Source organism: Coturnix japonica, chromosome 1 (genome assembly GCF_054131305.1).
Source record: "Coturnix japonica strain WE chromosome 1, WE-NBRP24, whole genome shotgun sequence".
Classification (NCBI taxonomy): Eukaryota; Metazoa; Chordata; class Aves; order Galliformes; family Phasianidae; genus Coturnix; species Coturnix japonica.
The window spans coordinates 77,355,431-77,374,600 of NC_140663.1; the positions used below are offsets into that span (position 1 = coordinate 77,355,431).

General features: G+C 40.4%; 2 protein-coding genes across 6 annotated transcripts in view; one reads left to right on the top strand and one right to left on the bottom strand.

The window, feature by feature from the left end:
- Window positions 1–19,170, bottom strand: part of CMSS1 (cms1 ribosomal small subunit homolog) — a 206,304-nt gene that overhangs the window by 40,969 nt on the left and 146,165 nt on the right. The window contains exon 1 of one of the 3 annotated variants that reach the window (XM_085525769.1): window positions 17,495–17,583. The exons of the other annotated variants lie outside the window; for them this stretch is intronic. Within the exon in view, the coding sequence (XP_085381895.1) occupies window positions 17,495–17,510 (16 nt within the window). The 5' untranslated portion in view covers window positions 17,511–17,583. Of the gene's footprint in view, window positions 1–17,494; window positions 17,584–19,170 lie in introns of those variants that run through there. 3 annotated transcript variants of the gene reach the window in all.
- FILIP1L (filamin A interacting protein 1 like) overlaps window positions 1–19,170 on the top strand; it is a 177,759-nt gene that overhangs the window by 14,487 nt on the left and 144,102 nt on the right. The window lies entirely within an intron of this gene.

A 19,170-nucleotide genomic window follows, 5' to 3' on the forward strand; every position in this document is an offset into this window, starting at 1 on the left:
TTGCTAACAGGAGCATATGGGTCTCTTTCAAGTTCATTTACACAAAAGGTTAGCCTGTCAGTAAACAGCAGAATAATTTATCACCAACCCACACACCTCTCTTGTTAAAACTGCCAGACACTTGAACATTGCCCACAAAAGCAGACCCCAGCTTGAGGTGAACGTCACCTCAGGCCCTGCTGTAGTTGTGAGCTGTTTCAGACTCTGAGCTGTAGCATCCTAGGAAAGGGACAGGGACCACTGTGCTGGAGTTCAGCCCATCTCTGAGAAATGCCACCATGCACCTCCATGCCTGGCTTTTGTGTGCTTTCTCAGGCCTAGCTGAAATGTTCATTTGGCATTCCAGTTCATCTGTTCAAATGGAAAGCATTAAAACCTTAGTACTTCAGTTTGGGTTTAAGGTTGAGATTGAGAAATCTCATAAAATCCAGGACACTCAAGCTGTAGCTTAATGCTGCAAATTGCAGCTCTTCTCCCAGCGCCTTCCATAGTTCTCATAAAACAAACAAACAAAACCAACTAAGAAACATATTAGAAAGGAACTGCTATACAAGTAGAGTGAGTTTTCAGAGGATGTCCATAATCTACCATAAGCAGGTATGCCAGAGCACAGGATGGTTCATTTATTTATTATTTATTCCTTTCTCTCCTCTAAGAAATCCTCCCCAGCACTAGAAGAGGACATAGCAAGATGATGGATGGCAAACAAATTTGCTAATACAATGAGTATCTTTATAAAAGCAGGCATTGTGTTTTCTAAGTCAAGAAGAAAAAAAGCTTGTGAAAAGGTGTGGCAAGAGATTATATTTGTTCCTAAGCTAGCTCCCCCCCCCGCCCCCTTTTTTTTTTTCCATTTTCCAAACACTTTGCATCTACATGCTTTCAAAACACAGAAAAAACATACCTTCTGAAGAGATAGGTAGCCTGTTTTCTCTGTATACGTGATATCATCACCCAGCACTGACTGTGGCTGTTCAAGGAAAGTAAGAAAGGAGCAGGCTGACCTCAACAATACCCCTACCTCTTAGTTGTCCTTTGCAGCCCCAATGAACCAGTCTGGCAATGCCCCACAACTTGTGCTGTTTACCACTAACCTTGCTCCTTTTAATTCAAAGCAGTCGCAGAGTAAACACTCATCTGGCAAATCTGCAGACTCTTGTGGGAAGCAGGCAGTGACCTCTTCAGCCAGCTTAAGCACTGCAGAAGGACCATGCTTAAACAAACCTTATCATGAAACAGAAAACTTTCCAACTGGCATAATAATGAAAGGGCAGCCTATTTCCCACCAGAAGTTTGCTGTATGAGGGCATACTTAGTACTAAAGGATGTATTACTCTTCCAGGCTGGAAGAGCAGTGACAAAACCACAGAATGCATGCTTCTTTGTGTTTTGAGGAGTTCCGACTCAGCCATCCATATGTCAGGTCTCCCTCCAGAGCAGCACTCTTTAACCAGGTATTTAACAGCACAGAAAGCACGTGGGATATAGACAGCATGAAACAAAGGCACATTGTTGTGCTGTGCAGAAGATCTCAGTGGCAAGCAGGAGCTGAGACTTGCCACACTTTCTTTTTAACCTTTAACCTCCAAGAAACTGAAGAGACAGTATGACAGGAGACTTGCAGACTCCATCCAAAGCTTTCCACATACCTCACTTGCATCATGTCTGGGTACCCAATACCACTGCCCTTTCTCCACCCCCATATATCTTCTCTTCTTCCCCCTGGTGACACTTTGAACATTGTTTTTCACAACAACTAATTACCAACATTGATATAATTCTTGCATTACTCTTTTTTTGGGTTGTTTTTTTTTTTTTGAGGATTTTTTGTTTTTTTTTTTTTTCTCTCTCAACAGTCTCTTGCCAGCAATAGAAGATGTCAACTTTGCCAAAAAGCAAACCAGCTATTATCAGTGTAAGTGATAGCACTAAAAATATCTGTGTACTCCAACCCTCCATGACTCAATCTCTATAAATACTTTAATGGGATTTATTCAATTTATTTTCTAGTTTCCCAGGTGATGACATGACAGACCTTCAACTTGGTCTTGCATAATCAGCATAGGAGAGGTCAGTGAATTGGCAATAACAATCTGTTTGCGAGCCAGCAATAGCAAGAGGGAGTTTTAGATACTTGATAATGCACTAACACAAATATATACTTCCCTCCTCATAGACTTAAGAATTTAAAAAAAAAAAAAAAAAAAAAAAAAAAAAAAAAAGTTTTAGGAACAGATCACCACTTCACACCACAAGCTCCTAGACTGATCTGGCTACTCAGTCTGAACGACTTGCATTCATTTCCAACTAGCCTGCAAGAAGGAAAATATCTGGCGTGCCAGGTTTACAGAATGGACCATGTAACAACAGCTCCAAAACCTGTAATAGGCAATCAGAAAAAAGACCTCAGTTTAATATTTTTGCCCTGTACTTCATTTGCAATTGCAATCCTAAAGTGGATAGCCATTTCTCTGTTTAGGATTTCTGGATGAATAGAAATAGGTTGCTCTGAAAATAATGCCTTCTTATTTCCATGGAAACTACAGCAGCTAAAAAGAGAACACTAACACTGTTTGACAGAGATAATACTCAGTGATAAAACGCTATTTTTTCAATGCAGCTGCTACTATTAGCTGTACATTTTTACCAGTGATGAACAGGCTTCATGCCATGCCTGACAAAATCCACACATCTCCCCAGTATTAGCAAGAATTGGAAAAGGCTGGACTAGTGCATAGAGAAATGCATGGACTACAACTTCTTTTTTCTCTAGTTATCCTCCTCTATTCATGTATTCCTGCATAGTAATGTGGGAATCCCAAGTGGGCTGCTCAACAGAACACTTCAGCTTTTGCTTGCCAGGACAACTAGGTTAGGTCACCAGAATGCAGGAATCTATGTAGGAAAAATATATATAGCAGTAAAGGATATTTAAAACATTCATTTCAACCCAGGCTAGTGTTCCCTGCTCAGTAACACCTTGCATGACTGCTCCTGTCAGTGAGGCAATGTGAGGTGATATTACAGGCCCACTCTTCGGAAATACTCTAACATCCCTTGATATTAAGCAAGCCTGCCCATCAGCCACCTTGTTCTGCTTGCACACAAACCCACAGCAAGTAACCCGAGGAGACATTAGCAACTCAACACTCACTGTAGTTTCATGTTGTGGTCAGACCAAGGGGCAGAAGCACTTAACCACAACCTTGAAACGTGCTAGGCGCACTAAACCCTCACTGATATTCCATCTCAGCTCCCATCATGTATCAGCACAGACAGCGATGGATTTTGGCTTAAAAAGCCGAGTCTACTGTGCTTGTACTTCTCTGGGGCAGTGATCATTTTTTACCTAATGATGTTGCCTGCAACCTGCCAGCCTCCTCTGAACAGGGCCTCGTCAGAGCTAACATGGAGCCGGGCCGCCGCCATCATGGCTGCCTGAGAGTTTTGGACGCTCCCATCAGGGAAAAATGCCTCAGGAGTTGATGTCATTTACACATTACCTGACTCTGATGAGCAAACTTGCCAGCGGCCAAGCACAACATAACAGTGCCACTTTAAAAGAAGTGTTCAGGACATGTTTTTCATTACCACAGTCAGCCCAAACACTCCACAGTCTCCATCTTATCCCACTGTGCAACAGACGTTAACAAGCTGAAGGGACAGGAACACGTGGGTGATGAAATCATTCCACTAGCGGTGTGGACTACACGAAAAACTTTGTGGGAACGTCAAGTTAGATATTTTCCGTACCCTGGAATCCTTTTTCACAGCACAATAGACTTTCTGATCCCTTTTAAAAATTAACTATTGTGCTTAAGCTTCCCAGGGCTTCTTCTTTTTTTTTTTCTTTTCTTTTCTTTTCTTTCTGAAGTAGAACTTCAGAAGTACAGAAGAACAAAAGAAGCCGAAAGCTTTTCCATTATTACTCCTCTCCTAAAGAACAATTTTCCTCATGTCTTCTGATCGTCTCCCCTTGTATCTTACATATTCTAAAGTGTCTGACAGCATAAACAGCTTAATTCATCAGAGCCTTGGTCGTATCGACCACAAAGAACTTAGAGCATTACATACTGATGTTGTAGGACTATAGCACCAGCTATGTATTATAGCACCTGCTCAGAAGAAATGCTGCGTTCTTGCATGCTCAAAACTGAACAGCATCACATTTTTCACATCTCCAGTGGGTGAGGGGAATGAAAAAAACAAGCTCAAGGACCTCAGGTCGAGGGTGAAGTGAGGCCCCCTAAGCAGCGTGGCATAGCAACGTTTGCAGCCAAGATGGCAAAAAAGAATAAATCATTTGACTTCTCCATCCAGAAAAGCCAAGCACTTTGAGAAGTACCCCTTGAATTTACAGCTGGCTTAACAGAGGGAGTCAGCTCCTCTCCTCAGCCAACTAGATTAGCAATAGAAGTCTTTTAACCACTTCATTTAAAAGCAAAGCTTTGGAGGGATGACTGTTCCTGTTGGGCATGCCAATAAGCTAGTAGATCTGCCAGCACTGAAGGATATGATTATCTCAACTCAAGACATCGCTCAGTTTCATTTCTAAAAGAAGCTCAGTAATTCCAACCGGTATTCAAAAGTTGTCAGTAGCAATAAAAAGTTATTCAAGTGGGGAAAAATAAAGGGAGCACAAACATGGGGATTAGCTAGAAAATAAGTAGGTTTTCTTTACTGTTACTATTTTTACATGCAAATGGAGTTAGAACACATTCTCTTAGCGACAATGTAATTTAAGTAGTCTACTATTCAGTATTATGTCAAATCAACATATTGCAAAACCTTAACCTCCATCTCAGTTCACTCTCCTGTCCTACGTCCAGTATGTTTTAAAATAAACACTATATTTAATTCCTGAGCTTTTAAAACAGATAACATAAATGCTATTGCATTCAACTCTAGAGAATCGTACGGCATTTATGAACTGTCCAAGGAATCTCCTGACGGGATAATATTTAAGACTTTAGTCCCCAAAGCAACATTTCTCAAATGACCTCAATCCTAAAAAGTTACCTAAGTTGCATCAAAGCTGTTCAGACATGTTGTTGCTGGCATCAGCTCAAGTTCTTTTAAAATACAGTTGAGATGTACAACAGAGAACAGTGAAGTCAGCACATGTGAAGGATTTTTAGAAGGTGCCTGTAAGAAAAAGCAAGGCAGAACTTGCGTGTTAATGGGAGTCTCCTCTTCATTTGCAACTTGCTCAGCCATTATGCTCTTTCAAGTTCTGCGTCTCTTACCCTTTAGCTGTGTTAAGATGCTACTGATTGAGGACTGAGACACACGTTACTACACAACCTGCCAGAGGTGTTTGGAAGATCCTCATCAAAGAAAGAAATTCCTCACCGTTATTACAGAGTGTAAAAAGCTACCAAATGCTGCAGAGCAGGATGACTGCCCCTCTGGAATGCCACATTTTGCAATACCATCAGCTCCAGGTGAACTATATGGGCTCTCCACGCAATCTCCATCTTTCAATAGTGGCTTTGAACCAAGAATTTTACTATTGAAGAACAAGTACGGAAGGGCTGAATCCCAAGATAAGTAAGCAGCGGGGCTGACCTCATAAGCCATTCCCTAGGGCATACCATTGGGATTGCATGAGGTTCCTGGAAACTTTATATGAAAAACAGACATTTGAGGTTTTGCCATTCATAGGCAGGAAGTAAACAATGTTTAGCAGGAATTAAACACACTTGTTAGTCAAAGAAATTTAAAACACAGAAAACACATACAGATCAGGCTGGGGTTAAAGTAGTGCTTAGACCCAATACAGGAATGCAGCAGGAGCAAGTCATGGCAAAAGCCACCCATGTAGCTGACGTACATGTGCATACTTGTGATTGTTTACAGAACTAAAGGCACAGTTCTCTGACACTCAAGAAACATGGTCACTGCATTAGAAAAATAAGAATTACAGAAGCACACAAGAGACATTGAGATCCACTCTCAGAGGATTTAGCAGGAAAAAAACAACAACACAAAACCCTCCAATAAACCTTTGAAACAAACAACCCACTTCAGTGGGTAGAAAATCAATAAGTACTTGTGAATATCTTCCCATCCTACTAAAATACCCTGCAGAGAATAAGCAAAGTGATTGGTTGAGCATTTTGGCTTTTGTCTGCTTTGGGGTCCCACACAGACAAGTCTCATTCCTAAGTTTCCCCTTTGTACATGGAAGAAATCTACTCTATATTTCAAGTATGCCCATTAAACACATAGTAATACTGATTATTATCCTTCTAACTTGCTGCAGTCTTTAAAGGGTAACGTGCTAGATAACAAAAGTGTTGATAAACATCAGCAATACAGAAGATAGATGTGAGTGGTCTAGAATTTGCTCCCTATTACAGCAGAAAGCCATGATCATATACTGAAACTTCTTCACATTTTTTCCTGCTGCACTAACTTCAAGGTCAAGTACTCTGGTCTCTAAAACACTATCACCTCAGCTGCAACATTAGAATCCAAGGTTGGAGGTGTTTGGCATAATTCTCATTTTGCATGCTGCATCACAAGCTTATATGGACCACACTAACAATTCAGAGACAATATGGGTCCTGTACTGGGCCATTTTGATTGCTGGCAAACCCCACTGATTTCACACTAACTAGAGCTCAAATAATGGATCATCACTCTTGTTTTTCACTGCCTTAACAGTCAGTCTTAAAATGAGGTAAAATCAGAGAACAATACTGAACCAGCAGAACATCAAAGTGAGTATGCCAAGGGAAATATTTACTTTTCTCCTTTGCTTGAGTTAAGCTGGGTTAGGGTGCCCCCACATATATAGATATATATTTACTAAGGCACATGTTGCTCAAAGCAGCAAGGAAGACTGAATACTCATCTAGTATTCTGAGCTCCATTTGTTTGTGTTTTTCTCCTTAGAGACACACTAACTACCAAAGGAGAAGTACAATAGTCTGTTTATACAGTGTCTTCTGTCAGTAGAACTCAAAGAGCTACGATGTATTTTTAATGCATTTATCAACCACAAATCCATAGCACTGGACTTGCAGCGACTTCAGGTCTCCCACAGAACGTACCACCTTTGGGGCAAAAATTTTTTGGTTCTTTTTTTCAGTAACCAAAAATAAATTACTTCTAGGGTGTCCCCCCTTCTTGTAGCCAAGCTGCACTACACCGAGACCTGGATATTATGCTGGCGCCTGGACCACTTGATTTAAGAAAAATCTGGAATTCAGTGAAAAAGCTAATGGAACATAAATGCTCAGGTAGTGCCTACCCCACCAGGGCTCTGAGAACCTCTCAGCTCTGAATGCAAACATTACAAAACTTAAACATTCCCACTAGGATCTGCAGAAGAAGAGACGACCAGTCCAAGCATATCCTAAAGCCAATCTGTTGTTCCACCTCCCTGGCTTTACAGTCCTAAACAGAATTGAAATAATCCCAGCTCAAAGCAGGGGATTGAAAATTCAGCATACTAAAAAGTTGTTCTAATATGTTCTGATGTCTTAAGAGGCAAATAAAAAACATGAAAAAAAAAATATACATATATATTAGCAATTAGATTTTAGGGATTGTGATCTCACATATGAAAAAAGAACAAATTAAACCAAAGTCCAAGGATTTATATCCACTCACATGAAAACACAACACAGTGTTCAAAAAAATACCTTAAATCTTAAAATCCCCAGATGCAACTTCTGTGGCCAATGTCTATATTAGCCACATGTGCATTATCCTGAAAGGAGGTTTCAATTATTTTTACAGTGAGATAATATTCCCACGACTATCTTAAAGTCTTAGTAGCATATAACAATTAAATTTCATTCTTGAGAAGACAATGGCTAACATCTGCAACCTCAAATCTATACAAGAACTAGCAACTTTCTCATTTCTTTTTTTTTCTTGAGAACAGTGACATCTCTCTGACTTTTCCCCACTACCATAAAGTTACTGACAAGCTACAGACAAGAATTTGAGAGGAAGCAGGGAGAAGTCTTCTCTGAGGCCAAGTGCAAACTGGAAGTTTTGCGCCTTGCCAGTTGCAAGAAAAATGGGAAACACAACACCTCATTTTGTAATAAATTACCAGCTAACACACTTAACAGAAGGAAACCCAGCCTTCACCAGCCAAATCTGACTTTCACTCAGTGAACTAAAAATATATTTGCAGAGGTTTGTTAATATGGTTGACCTCAAAATTTGGAACTTTCTGCCTTCCAGATGCAAAATAGCTCAAGACTGCATTTTCAGAGCAGGATCCAAAGGCCCCTCTACCGTCTAGTCCCTACTGAATTTAATCACCGAGCATTAGTGAACACAGCCAATCTTAGAAACTAAGAAAACACTGTTATCCCCACTTCTGGAAATAAAATTGAGCAATTAGTCTCTTCTATGTTTTCTATAGTATCATTTACAACACTGCTATGCAAGGTTTAGAACACTACATGATGCCAGCACTGAGCTTCATATACTCTCCTGGCGTCAGAGCTTAATAATTGAAGGAAAGAAAATAGCGTAGTCATAAGACTGGGATCAAATGTACTGGTTTTTTTTTGTTTGTTTTTCTTTTTTCCTTCTCTCTTTCTTAAGATTATGCTAACAAAATAAAAGAGACTACACATATTTTGTAATACAAAGAAGTGCAGAAAATAATACCACGAAGGTGGCTATATAAAAAGGCTTGTTTTGCCAGAGGAAAGCAAGAAGCTGATATGCACTAACCAGCAACACCACTACAGGTCAAGCCAATCTTCCACATTAGTCTGCTAATTCAAAATGCAGTTTGATTTATCTGAGTTAGGATCTAAAGAAGAAGCTTTTCAGGTTGTTGGGGGTTTTGTCACCATCATGTTTTTAAACAGAAGTTAGTGGTCAGTAACTAAGGATTGCTTGGACCGTGTTATTTATCATGCCATAGCTCCATGTAGGAAGTCATACAAGCCACATTCCTTCCAGGACTTCCAGCACCAATAGCAACGTCCTCAGACCATCTTCTGCACTATGGTTATGTGGGCCTTTTTAGCATGGAAATACAAAGCAATGTACACTCCCACAGCTTAAACCTGTTGTGGGTAGCTACAAAATACACACCTACCTGCAGAGGGGAAGATCTTAAGGCAAGGATATTAGTGCTAGAGAGCAGGGAGCAAGGGAAACCAGAGTCATTTCCTTACGTGACATGGAACTTACCACACTTTTAAAGGCAGTTAGCTCAGGAGAAGAGTTGTATGTGGGAAAATGGCTGTGTAATGGGGACGTGCACAGACAGCAGGTCAGAATCAACCTCTTCAGATTTCTCCTTTAAACAGAAACAAGCCTCCCTCAAAAATTGAATCCTCTTCAGAACAGAAAGGAGCAGGCAACCACGCATCCATTTTCTTGTGAGAACTTCCAATACTCAATAAAGGTAATGCATATTTATCCTGTTTCTCTCAGAAGTGTCACTAGATTATGCAGAAACTGAAGTATAATCTGTAGTTAGAGGCAAAGATGATGCATTTCTACATATGTATTAGCCTAGAAACTGACTGTGTAACTCAGATTCAGAGAAGCAAAACTCTGTATAGATGTGGGACTGAACTGAAATGACAAAAAAAAAATGAACTTTCCCAGACTAAAGATGCACATTTTAAAATCCTAGTTATGAACCTGGAATATTTGGCTGACAGGAACCTGACTGTGGGAAATATGGAAAACCACCACGCCAGGCTTAACCAGTACACCTTGTAGGGTCCCCAGGAATGTGCCAGCTCATTGCTCTGAAGCCACTGAACAAGACTTGCTGAGAACAGGAATTTAAATCATGCTGTGGGAGCATGGCTTACCAAGAGCAGGGTTTCTTTAGGACTGCAGACAGCTGATTCCCACAAGAACTGCACAGAAAAGTTGGGTCAGAGGAGTCACAGAAAATGGCTGAGCTGACAGGCGAGGCTCCACTAGGCACATGGAAAACAAGTCCTGTAAAACTAGGGCATGATGGACTTTCACTGGATGGACGATGGTATGCAGTGAGATGCAGGTAGACAAGATCACCTACAGGGAGTGTGGCAGTTGCTTTAAAAATACTACTTTATTCCCTTCCAGTGAGTCTCCATGGTGGAGAAACGCTGCTTCCATTCTATTCTTTCCGAGCAAGGAGCTACTACAAGGTTCTAATTGGCCTCAGTGGGGAATCCCTCATTAGTCACCACAGTTTGCTATGAAGCAGAGGTACTTTCTGTGGATGGCCAAACCACAGCGATGAAACAGATTTCTTCAAGACTGAGAGACGTGAAGCAATCCTTTGCCACAAGAAAGATACTATCAGCTACTGTCATCATCCTGCGTTTTCGTTTGTGAGTAAAGATGCTTGTTCTGACCACTACTGTGTCAAAAAAGAGGAAAACAACCTGCTGAGAAGGAAGCTTTGGATTTTCTCTTGGCATTGCACTCTGGCCTTGGGCTCCAAACTCTGACATACCACATGTAAGCAGATTATGATCCTCACCCAGCAGACAAGGAGGTGCATCTTCTCAGAAAGGAACAGAGTTCTCAGAGCTTGCATGTAGCTACACAGCTAAGCTACATAAAAAAATGGGTGGCTGGAAACTGGGCTATCCCAGTGGAACAGAAATGAAATGCTACAAAGACTTAAAAGTTAATAGTTCACAAAAGAAGTGATATTAATTAGAAAATTCAAGAAATGCTAGCTGTAATGCTAGCTGTGATTCTCTAAAGAATTCCTCCAGGCATTTTGATCTGCGAAGGCATGTTCAAAGAACTGTTAGCAAGCAGTAGTTTTATCCTAGACTACTATACTTTACTTTATTGGAGGCAGGAAAGAATGAGGAGAGTTGCAGATCATGCAGTCATTATGGATACGAGACATCAGGGGAACAGAAGGAAAATGGATGGACTAAGTATAGCCACTGACAGAGGAAGCAAGTTACATAGAAATGAAGCATCTGTACATTACCAGCACCAAATGACACCAATTTGTATTATTATGCATAATTCAGATTAAGATATTCCTTCAATCTGAAGAACTTACACCAAACCAAATCCAAACCCAGAAGAAGTAAATATAGCAAACAGTGCAAAAAATAGCCTTAACAAAAGCAAACAGCAACGAAACAACAGAAAAATGAATGTTTGCCCTATATAAGCCAATGATGTACATTTAGATGGCTCACATGCTTGATTACAAGGCTGTGCTGCGTTTTCATATATGTTTCACTCAAAGCACAAATTGGGAAACACATAGATTCCTGCATAAGCTGTTTCACTCTGCCTTTTACTTGCTTAGATGCCTCTACCATAAAAAGGGTAGCAGAGTTTGCAGATAGACTTGAGCTGATTCCCACCTAGAACATAAACTAGGTAAAACCCTTCAAAGCTGGCTCCCAGCGGCATTCTCTGAGCACACCCAGGGACAGCTGCAGAAACCCACCACTGCTATCAGCCACATAAAAATGAAGTGGGGAGAAAAACCTTTACGTGAATTGCTTTATTTCTACATTGCACCCACAGAAGTAGTAAAGGATGAGTCTTCATAACAACATACTGAGCACAGATTGCAAGCAAATCAATCTGCTCAGTCCTGCAACTGTACCACTCTGAATCTCTCTGTAATCTCTATTAAAACTGATTGGACTTTCTTCATAGCCTCTCACCCAAACATGCCAACTCTTCCCATCCTTTAGCTAGACCCAGCTGCTCACACCCCTCTAACACATCGAGGTGATGAGCTCTGCTGGGGTTCCTCACTATACCTCTGACTTACATAGGGATTTTTCTCTTAGCACAAGGAAATTCTAAAGCCATTACACACATTTATGGCTAAATAGAATAAAGCAAAAAAATGAACCAACACAGCAGTTAGGTCAATTACATTTCATTCCAGTGACTAACAAGTTCTTTTGTATTGTGTTTTAAAAGTAAATGAATAACAAGACTTACAGTCAAGCGAAGCACGGAAAAATATTTAATGTGACTTTCCAAAGTACTGTGTTTCTCAAGCTCTGTCATCATGCAGGAGATAGAACATGGCATTACTAATGGTTCTCATGTGTAACCACAGTGACGCTATAAGATAAGTTACTAAAAAGCCTTGTGGGATTCGCCTATAATTCTAGGTAAAGAACATTTTAAAAGTATTTCCCTGGCCAGTGTCTGACGTTGCATTCCAAAACTGAAGTGCAAATTTCACAGCCTCCAGCAATGGCAGAGTGCAGAATAGCTGAGATCTGCCGTCCCTGCAGACAGTTTTTTGTGTTTTGCTCCCCCAACAATAAAAATGTCACAAGAACTGCTGGCAGGTTGGAAGGAGGTCAGCAACACGAGTGTCAGGGGCTTTTTATTTCCTTTCTTTTAGACTCCTTGGGGAGTCTAGTAATCAAAACTTAGTGAAGTGCATAAGTATGTTGTGTAACAGGATTGTTAGATCTGTTGGCTTCATATTAAAAAGGCTATAAAACACAATTCCTATTATGGATATTTCTTGATGTTTGGTAGTAAGTCATGCATTCCCATTACAGATAGTCATCTTCATCCTCTTGCTCCTGAGATTTCTCATTAAAGAGCATTGTTGCAATACTTCCATAACCTTCCTGTAACTTGGGAATTTTACTTTAGGGGAAAAACTGTAACAGAATAATTAACATGTTTATCAATTCCGCTTCTCTTCATTAATGCCAAAACAGCTGGAAGGGCTAAAGCATTAACTACTTGCTTGCTTTGAATGCCACAATGGGAGAGTGTTTGACCCATTTCTAGAATATCATCAGTAACAGAAGCCAGAATCCTCCTGCAATCCCATCCACAATGATGTGCTTGAACAGCCAGAACAGACTTGCAAGAACATCCAAGACAAAGATTTATCTTTCTAGAGACGTGTCAAATAATATCTCATCACTGATTTCCACAGATGGAGCAGTCAAAATGGAAGCATACTTCATATTCCTGCTCAGATGATGCTTACGTAAAGCTCAGTAAGCTTGAGGTACAAAGTTCTCTGTATCTGCATCCCAACTGCATGAGGAATGCCTCATCTTTCCTCTTCTAACGTGCCTGAGAAGTGGGATCAGCAGAGACAATCCTCCCAAAGCTTTCCTCAACAAATACTAAATCTCTTTGGAGAACTTTTTATTTATAGTAACCCACCCACTGCAGACTACTGTCAATAGCCAGCAAACCATTTTCAAGCTTCATCGGTTTAACTCAGAGAAGAATCCAGGCCAAGGATCATAAATACCATAAGCCAAATCTAAGTCACATTGCATTAAATGGCAAACTTCCTATTGATTCCATAGGGACCAAAGTTTAATTCCCTGTTACTGAAACTTCTCCATTAAAAATCAGAAAAAGAATCTGAGACCAAACTGACTCAAAAGTATTTTGAACAGCCAGAAGGGATGCTCTAAAAGTAATGCCTCCTATTTTATGACATTGGCCCACAGCATCAGAGGTGGACGTAGGTGGTATGGGAGAAGAGGCAGAACCTTCCTACCAATACTCCCTTACGTGTTGTTACTATGTGACAGATGGCAGCACATGTAAGATCTGGATTTAATCTCACAAAAGACTAATGTTTAAGTACAGGCATTAATTTATTGACTCCTAAAGTGTTTGACTGGCAGAGGCATTACTCAAGGCCCTTTTAATTCCCGATGAACATTTTATACCAAATGGTCTATTGTAAAAAAACAAAACAAAAAAACCCAAACAAAACAACCATCTCAGTGTGCCTTCCATCAAGGAGAAAACAGTAGAAAAACATGCTTTATCAAGACTGATGGTAACTCCACATCATCTGTGTGGGACAGGTTTTTAGATCTCTCTGTAAGAGGAGCAGTAGCTGTGAAGCTGGTACCCCAAGTAACACAGCAGAAGCACTGAACATAAAGGGGATTTGTGATCTGCATTCACCTAGGACAGAGATAACAAAACAGAGCTAACTCATTTGTTAGCAGGGTTCCTGGCTTCCTTTTCAAGCCCAGAAATTGTTCATTCGGTGCAGTTGAATACTGTCTGTTGCCTCTCATTCTTCAGGTAAAGGGAAATAAAAGTAGCCACATTCTTAACTCACAGTGTGTCCTCCTAGCTGATATATGACCACCAACAAGAATCATCTCCCAGCTATGAAAAAGAAGATGATGGAGAAAAGCTGTATGTAGTGAATGTTAAGGAGATGGAAAAACGTCTCCAATGGCAGCATTTCTCTGCTCATGCTATGATTTTCATCCCACAGATTGAGCTATGTAATAAACAGAGTGGGACTGAATAGATGCATATGCTGCAGTTACTTTTAATGACAAGGAAATTTTGATCCTGAGAGATGTGAAAGGAACATGGGTCTGACTACACAGGTGAGGAGCAATGTGCTTCTGAAGCATGCACACTGCAATTGCTGCACAGACCCTGCAGCAGCCTTGAGCCAAGAGCCAGCCCTCCGCCCAGTTCCCATCCTCCTAAAACCCAGGTGTACTCATCTGGTAAATCCTTATGCCCTTGCCAGGCTATTGGCCTCAATAAACTCCAGGCAGGACAGAAGGGAACCAGGGAAGCAACACCCCATAAGAAGCAATTTGACTTTTAGGTGACTTAGATAAGCTGCAAGAAGCCCGAAGAGTAGTTTCTTTTTCTTTAGCCGACACCAAATAAATGGGAAAAAGAAATGTCTGCTGAGCATGTCATCAACCTCAGTAAAACCGTAGACAACATGCTCTCTTGTCACTACTGGACAATGGTTTTATACAGAACCATGCTTCATCCTGAAGTCTTTTTGATCTAAACAGAATCAGCCAACGTTCATCTTTCTATGCTGATGCAAGCATGGCCCCACAAAAAACAAGAGGCAAGAAGCAAAGAAGCTGCTTTTATTTGTAACTTTAAAAAATGGGTCATCCACTCTACCAAGATTTTAAAATTCAAAGGAAAGTAACCATGATTAATAGATGCTTTTACAAGAGTGGTGATGAATAGAAACTAGCCACTGGGCAAATTCTAACAAGCTAAACTGGCTAATGATCAAGGAAATGGGTGGTTGCACGCAGCTGCAAAATAAGCTGCATGTGTTATTTTAACAATATTTGGAATTCATAGACATATTTATTTGCATTTCTGCAAATAATTGCTACAAGCATGTCCATCAGGAGATAAAAATTGTGCTTAATTCTGCTATTGGAGTATTCTGGAGTCTGATTACAGCCTTATGTGGAATAACCAAAACATAACAGGGTACAGGGAGGATGGAAAGTACATTAGTGACTTAAAGAACACAATGGGATGTCACTGCTTAACTGTCAATGCTAAAAAACGTCAGTTTGGTCACTTCACCTTTTTCCGCTGCTTTAATATTAACACTACTAACTCAAGCTCTTGTTGCTCACCTGGCATTGTGCAAAACTTAGAAACATACATGAATGCCAGTCTACCATTTTTCATTAAGAGATTTTTACCCTTTATCTGCCTTTGGTTCTTCTCCTGACATACTATAAGAAGTCCTGTGTAATCTTCATATACGCTTGCTCTGCATGCCAACTTGTGACCCAAGGACCTCAGCAGCAAACCCTTACTGTCTAAAATGTACTCTGGCATCAGCTCATCTGGATGGAGTTTACACTTACGGCAGCCCTGGGAAGGGCCCAGACCAGATGTCCCTTCCTTGGAGTCCTTAATTTGGGCTTTTGCCTGCCATTGTGCCCTTGTGCTCCTCTGGGCTTGTGGAGCTGGGCCTCTGGTGGGCTGATGGCTCCTGTTCTGCTGGCCTGGGAGGCCCTAGGGCAATGTACTCATTGGTTTTCCCCATTTACCTTTGTGCTCACATAACCTATCAGACATTCCTTGTGCAAGAGTGACCTGACAACCAAAACCCCCTCCTAGCTTTATTTCCCTTTTCAATATATTTTCTTTTATAATTGGAAAACATCTGCTCTTCCTATTGAGCATTTGGTATAATTTAGAGGAAGAATGAAAGGCATTTGTATCAGAAACACAAACAGAGGAACCGGGATCAGACCAAACAATCCTCACAGAAAGCATGAAAATAAATTTTCAGAAAACAGATTTTATGAATTCCAACATCCTTCTTTTTAGAGGAGAATGCATTAGGCATTTTCCTGCAGTCACCAACTTTGAGTTTATTAACGGTTGAAGAATTCAATATTTAATTTAATGTCTACTCTTCCTATCTCCAGCCTGGCCCAAGCAATACTTCATGAGTTAAATCTGACACAAGGGAACATTTCAACTGATCCAACACATCACATCAAGAGAAGACAAGACAGGCATTGGACCTTTTGGGTACATAAGGCTGAATGAGGCCTGCACAGAGCAGCCTGATGAAATTTCAGGGACCAACTCTTTCCAAACACGGGGAAAAATATTTATTTGATCATTCTTTTGCCAGATGTGAATCTGGGACCTCAATTGAGCTGATGTTCCTATTTCTTTAAAGTTAAAGAGCCAACACATCTTTCAGTCTGATGCTTTTCATTTCTAAATGCTAACAAATAATTTCATTAGGAATAGTCAAAGTGTTGTGTTTAAAGTGTAGTTCAGAAGACAGGATTTGGAAATTCAGGGATAACAAGAGTCCTATGTATGCAAATAACAGCATTATCCTGCATTGGGCCTTACAGGCCTCAGGTACTCTGATGCCTGGTTTATGTGCGTGCCTGTGCTTCACCTTGCTTGGCCAAGGACTCCTGGAAGGAGGCAGCCCCAAGTGCCTTCGGACAACTCTCAGTCTTTTCATTTTGTTTCTTAAATGGGAAATGTATCTCCTCTTCATTGACAGTATATAGTCCTCCTCTTTTACAAGTGGAGACTGTTCATAGCATACCCCCCGAAGAAGTGAACTAAACTGGAAAGTTTCTGGATTTCTTTATCCCTTAATATAATGGTCTGTCACTTAATATATATGTATATATATTTTATATATATATATATACACACACCAGCAAAACAAGAAAAAAGGGGAGATTGAAAAGAATCTCTCCTCTACAAACAGTAACAACCCCCCAATCAACATACTGATTACTGGAAAGTCCATTTCATAGTTAGGAAATAGCAGTGATGCAGACAAATTTCAAAATAATAAATAAGTGCAGAAAAAATCAACACAAGAAAGGCTGTTATGAAAGCCTTTTGTAGCAGGAATAAACACCAAATCCTAAAAGAACCCAAAACTTACAGATGGTCCAAGAACACATGTTCATAACAAATACAAGAACTGGCTTATAAACTGCATGGGAATTAAGAACAAAATAACAGCAATAGTCTTCAGATTATATCTGCAATAGGAAATGGGTTACACAAAGAAAAGATGCCAGCAAGCCCACCTGCCACAGCCATAACCAAGACTGGGTTGATTCTTACCCGCTCAAGTTTCTGCCAACTTGAATGACACTCGAGCATACTAATAGTCAGAAAAACAGTCTAGAAACAAATGTTGTATAATTATACAGGGAAAAACAGTCTCTTCATCTCATGGTAACATGCAAAAAAGAAACAAGCCATGAGAACATACCAACGTGAAGAGGCATGACACAAATCACTAGCTCCTTCTTCCTTAAATAGCCTCACTTGGCAAAGTTTAAAGAAGTTATTGCAGAGTTCTCTGCCTGTGCAAATACCAAAGGATGACTTCAGGTTAGGAGGGTTAAGGAAACAGTTGAGAGTAGCAGTTTCATTTGTAACTACTTTTAACTCAGAGGCCCCTAAAGATTTTCCAGCAAGTACAAACTAAAGTAAACAGAGGGCTGAGTTTCTTCTGTCCCTTCAATCCACCTTTTAGGTTAAATTGTAGAAATCCTATATAAAGGACAGCTGATCGCTGCCACGCTCTATCCAGCCTCTGTGCTTGTCTTCACTGAAACTCAAAAACGTGATTTCTGATATTCTGCAATGGCACATAATACTGCTGCATTTTTCTTATATCCACTGCCAAAAACTTTGAGAGTCTCTACAAGACTCCGCTAACCTTGCAACAGCTATGACTGCTTTGGTAGCTGCGGACTTCTCTCAACTCACTGTTTCCTTCAAAGCTGTGGCTTTAGACTCTTAAGAATGCTACTTAGAAAGAAAAACAGACAGACAGAAAAGCAGCAAAAAGCAACACTGAAAGTCCTACTTTAAAGGACTGCTATAAAATTCTCGCTTCCTTCAATACCTTATACCTGAATAATAGCAGGACTAGGGGAAATGGTTTTAAGTTGAAGGAGGGAAGATTTAGGTTGGATGTTAGGGGGAAGTTCTTTACTAGAAGGGTGGTTAGGTCCTGGAACAGGCTGCCCAGGGAGGTTGTGGATGCCCCGTCCTTGGAGGTGTTCAAGACCAGGTTGGACGGGGCCCTGGGCAACCTGATCTAGTAAATGTGTGTGTTTGGTGGCCCTGCCAGGCAGGGGGGTTGGAACTACATGATCCTTGAGGTCCCTTCCAACCCAGGTAATTCTGTGATTCTGTGATTCTGTGAATTCTGAATGTAGAACGTGACTGGGTTTCTTCCTGAAACCCCAGACAGAACATACAGTTTCTTCTGTGGAAAACAGACTAACATCAGACTGTAAAACTGCATTCTCACTGAATTTAGCTATAGGTCTCATTAAAATAATGGATATGCAAAGCTGAAAGTCAACACTGGTGACAGCGTGTCTCAGGCCACTCCACAAATGACTAGAAACTCCAATACATTGGCGATTGTGAAAGTTACTTGTAAAAACTTTTAGGCTGCCGAGAAGTTATTTCTATTGTAGCAAAAAGCAAAACTAAGTTACTCGATTTAAATTGGCACAATGAAAATCTCACTACAGGGGGAAAAGAGTGAAATTGTTGATATTGGCCATGGTTGCTGCTGCTGTTGTTTTGCTCATCTTTATTTTAAGAAAAGCTGCATTTTTATTTTTTAACAGTGACAAAGTTCAGTAATGAGTTATAGCTAATGACTTGTACAGGGAATATACGTTAGTTCCTCCATCACCTGAAGCCTTTAAATCAATATTGGGCACCTCCTTAGAAGATAAGCTGTAGCTCAGCCAAGTTTATTGAGTTGTATAAAGAAATGTGAGATTAGACTCCGGGGTTTATGTTTATATAAGATTGCAACCATGACATAATGTCTCTAACTGTAAGTATCTACTAATCTATAAAATAGCCAAAAATACAGAGGCCCTAAGAGATACAAACTCTCATGTATGCAAGCAAGCA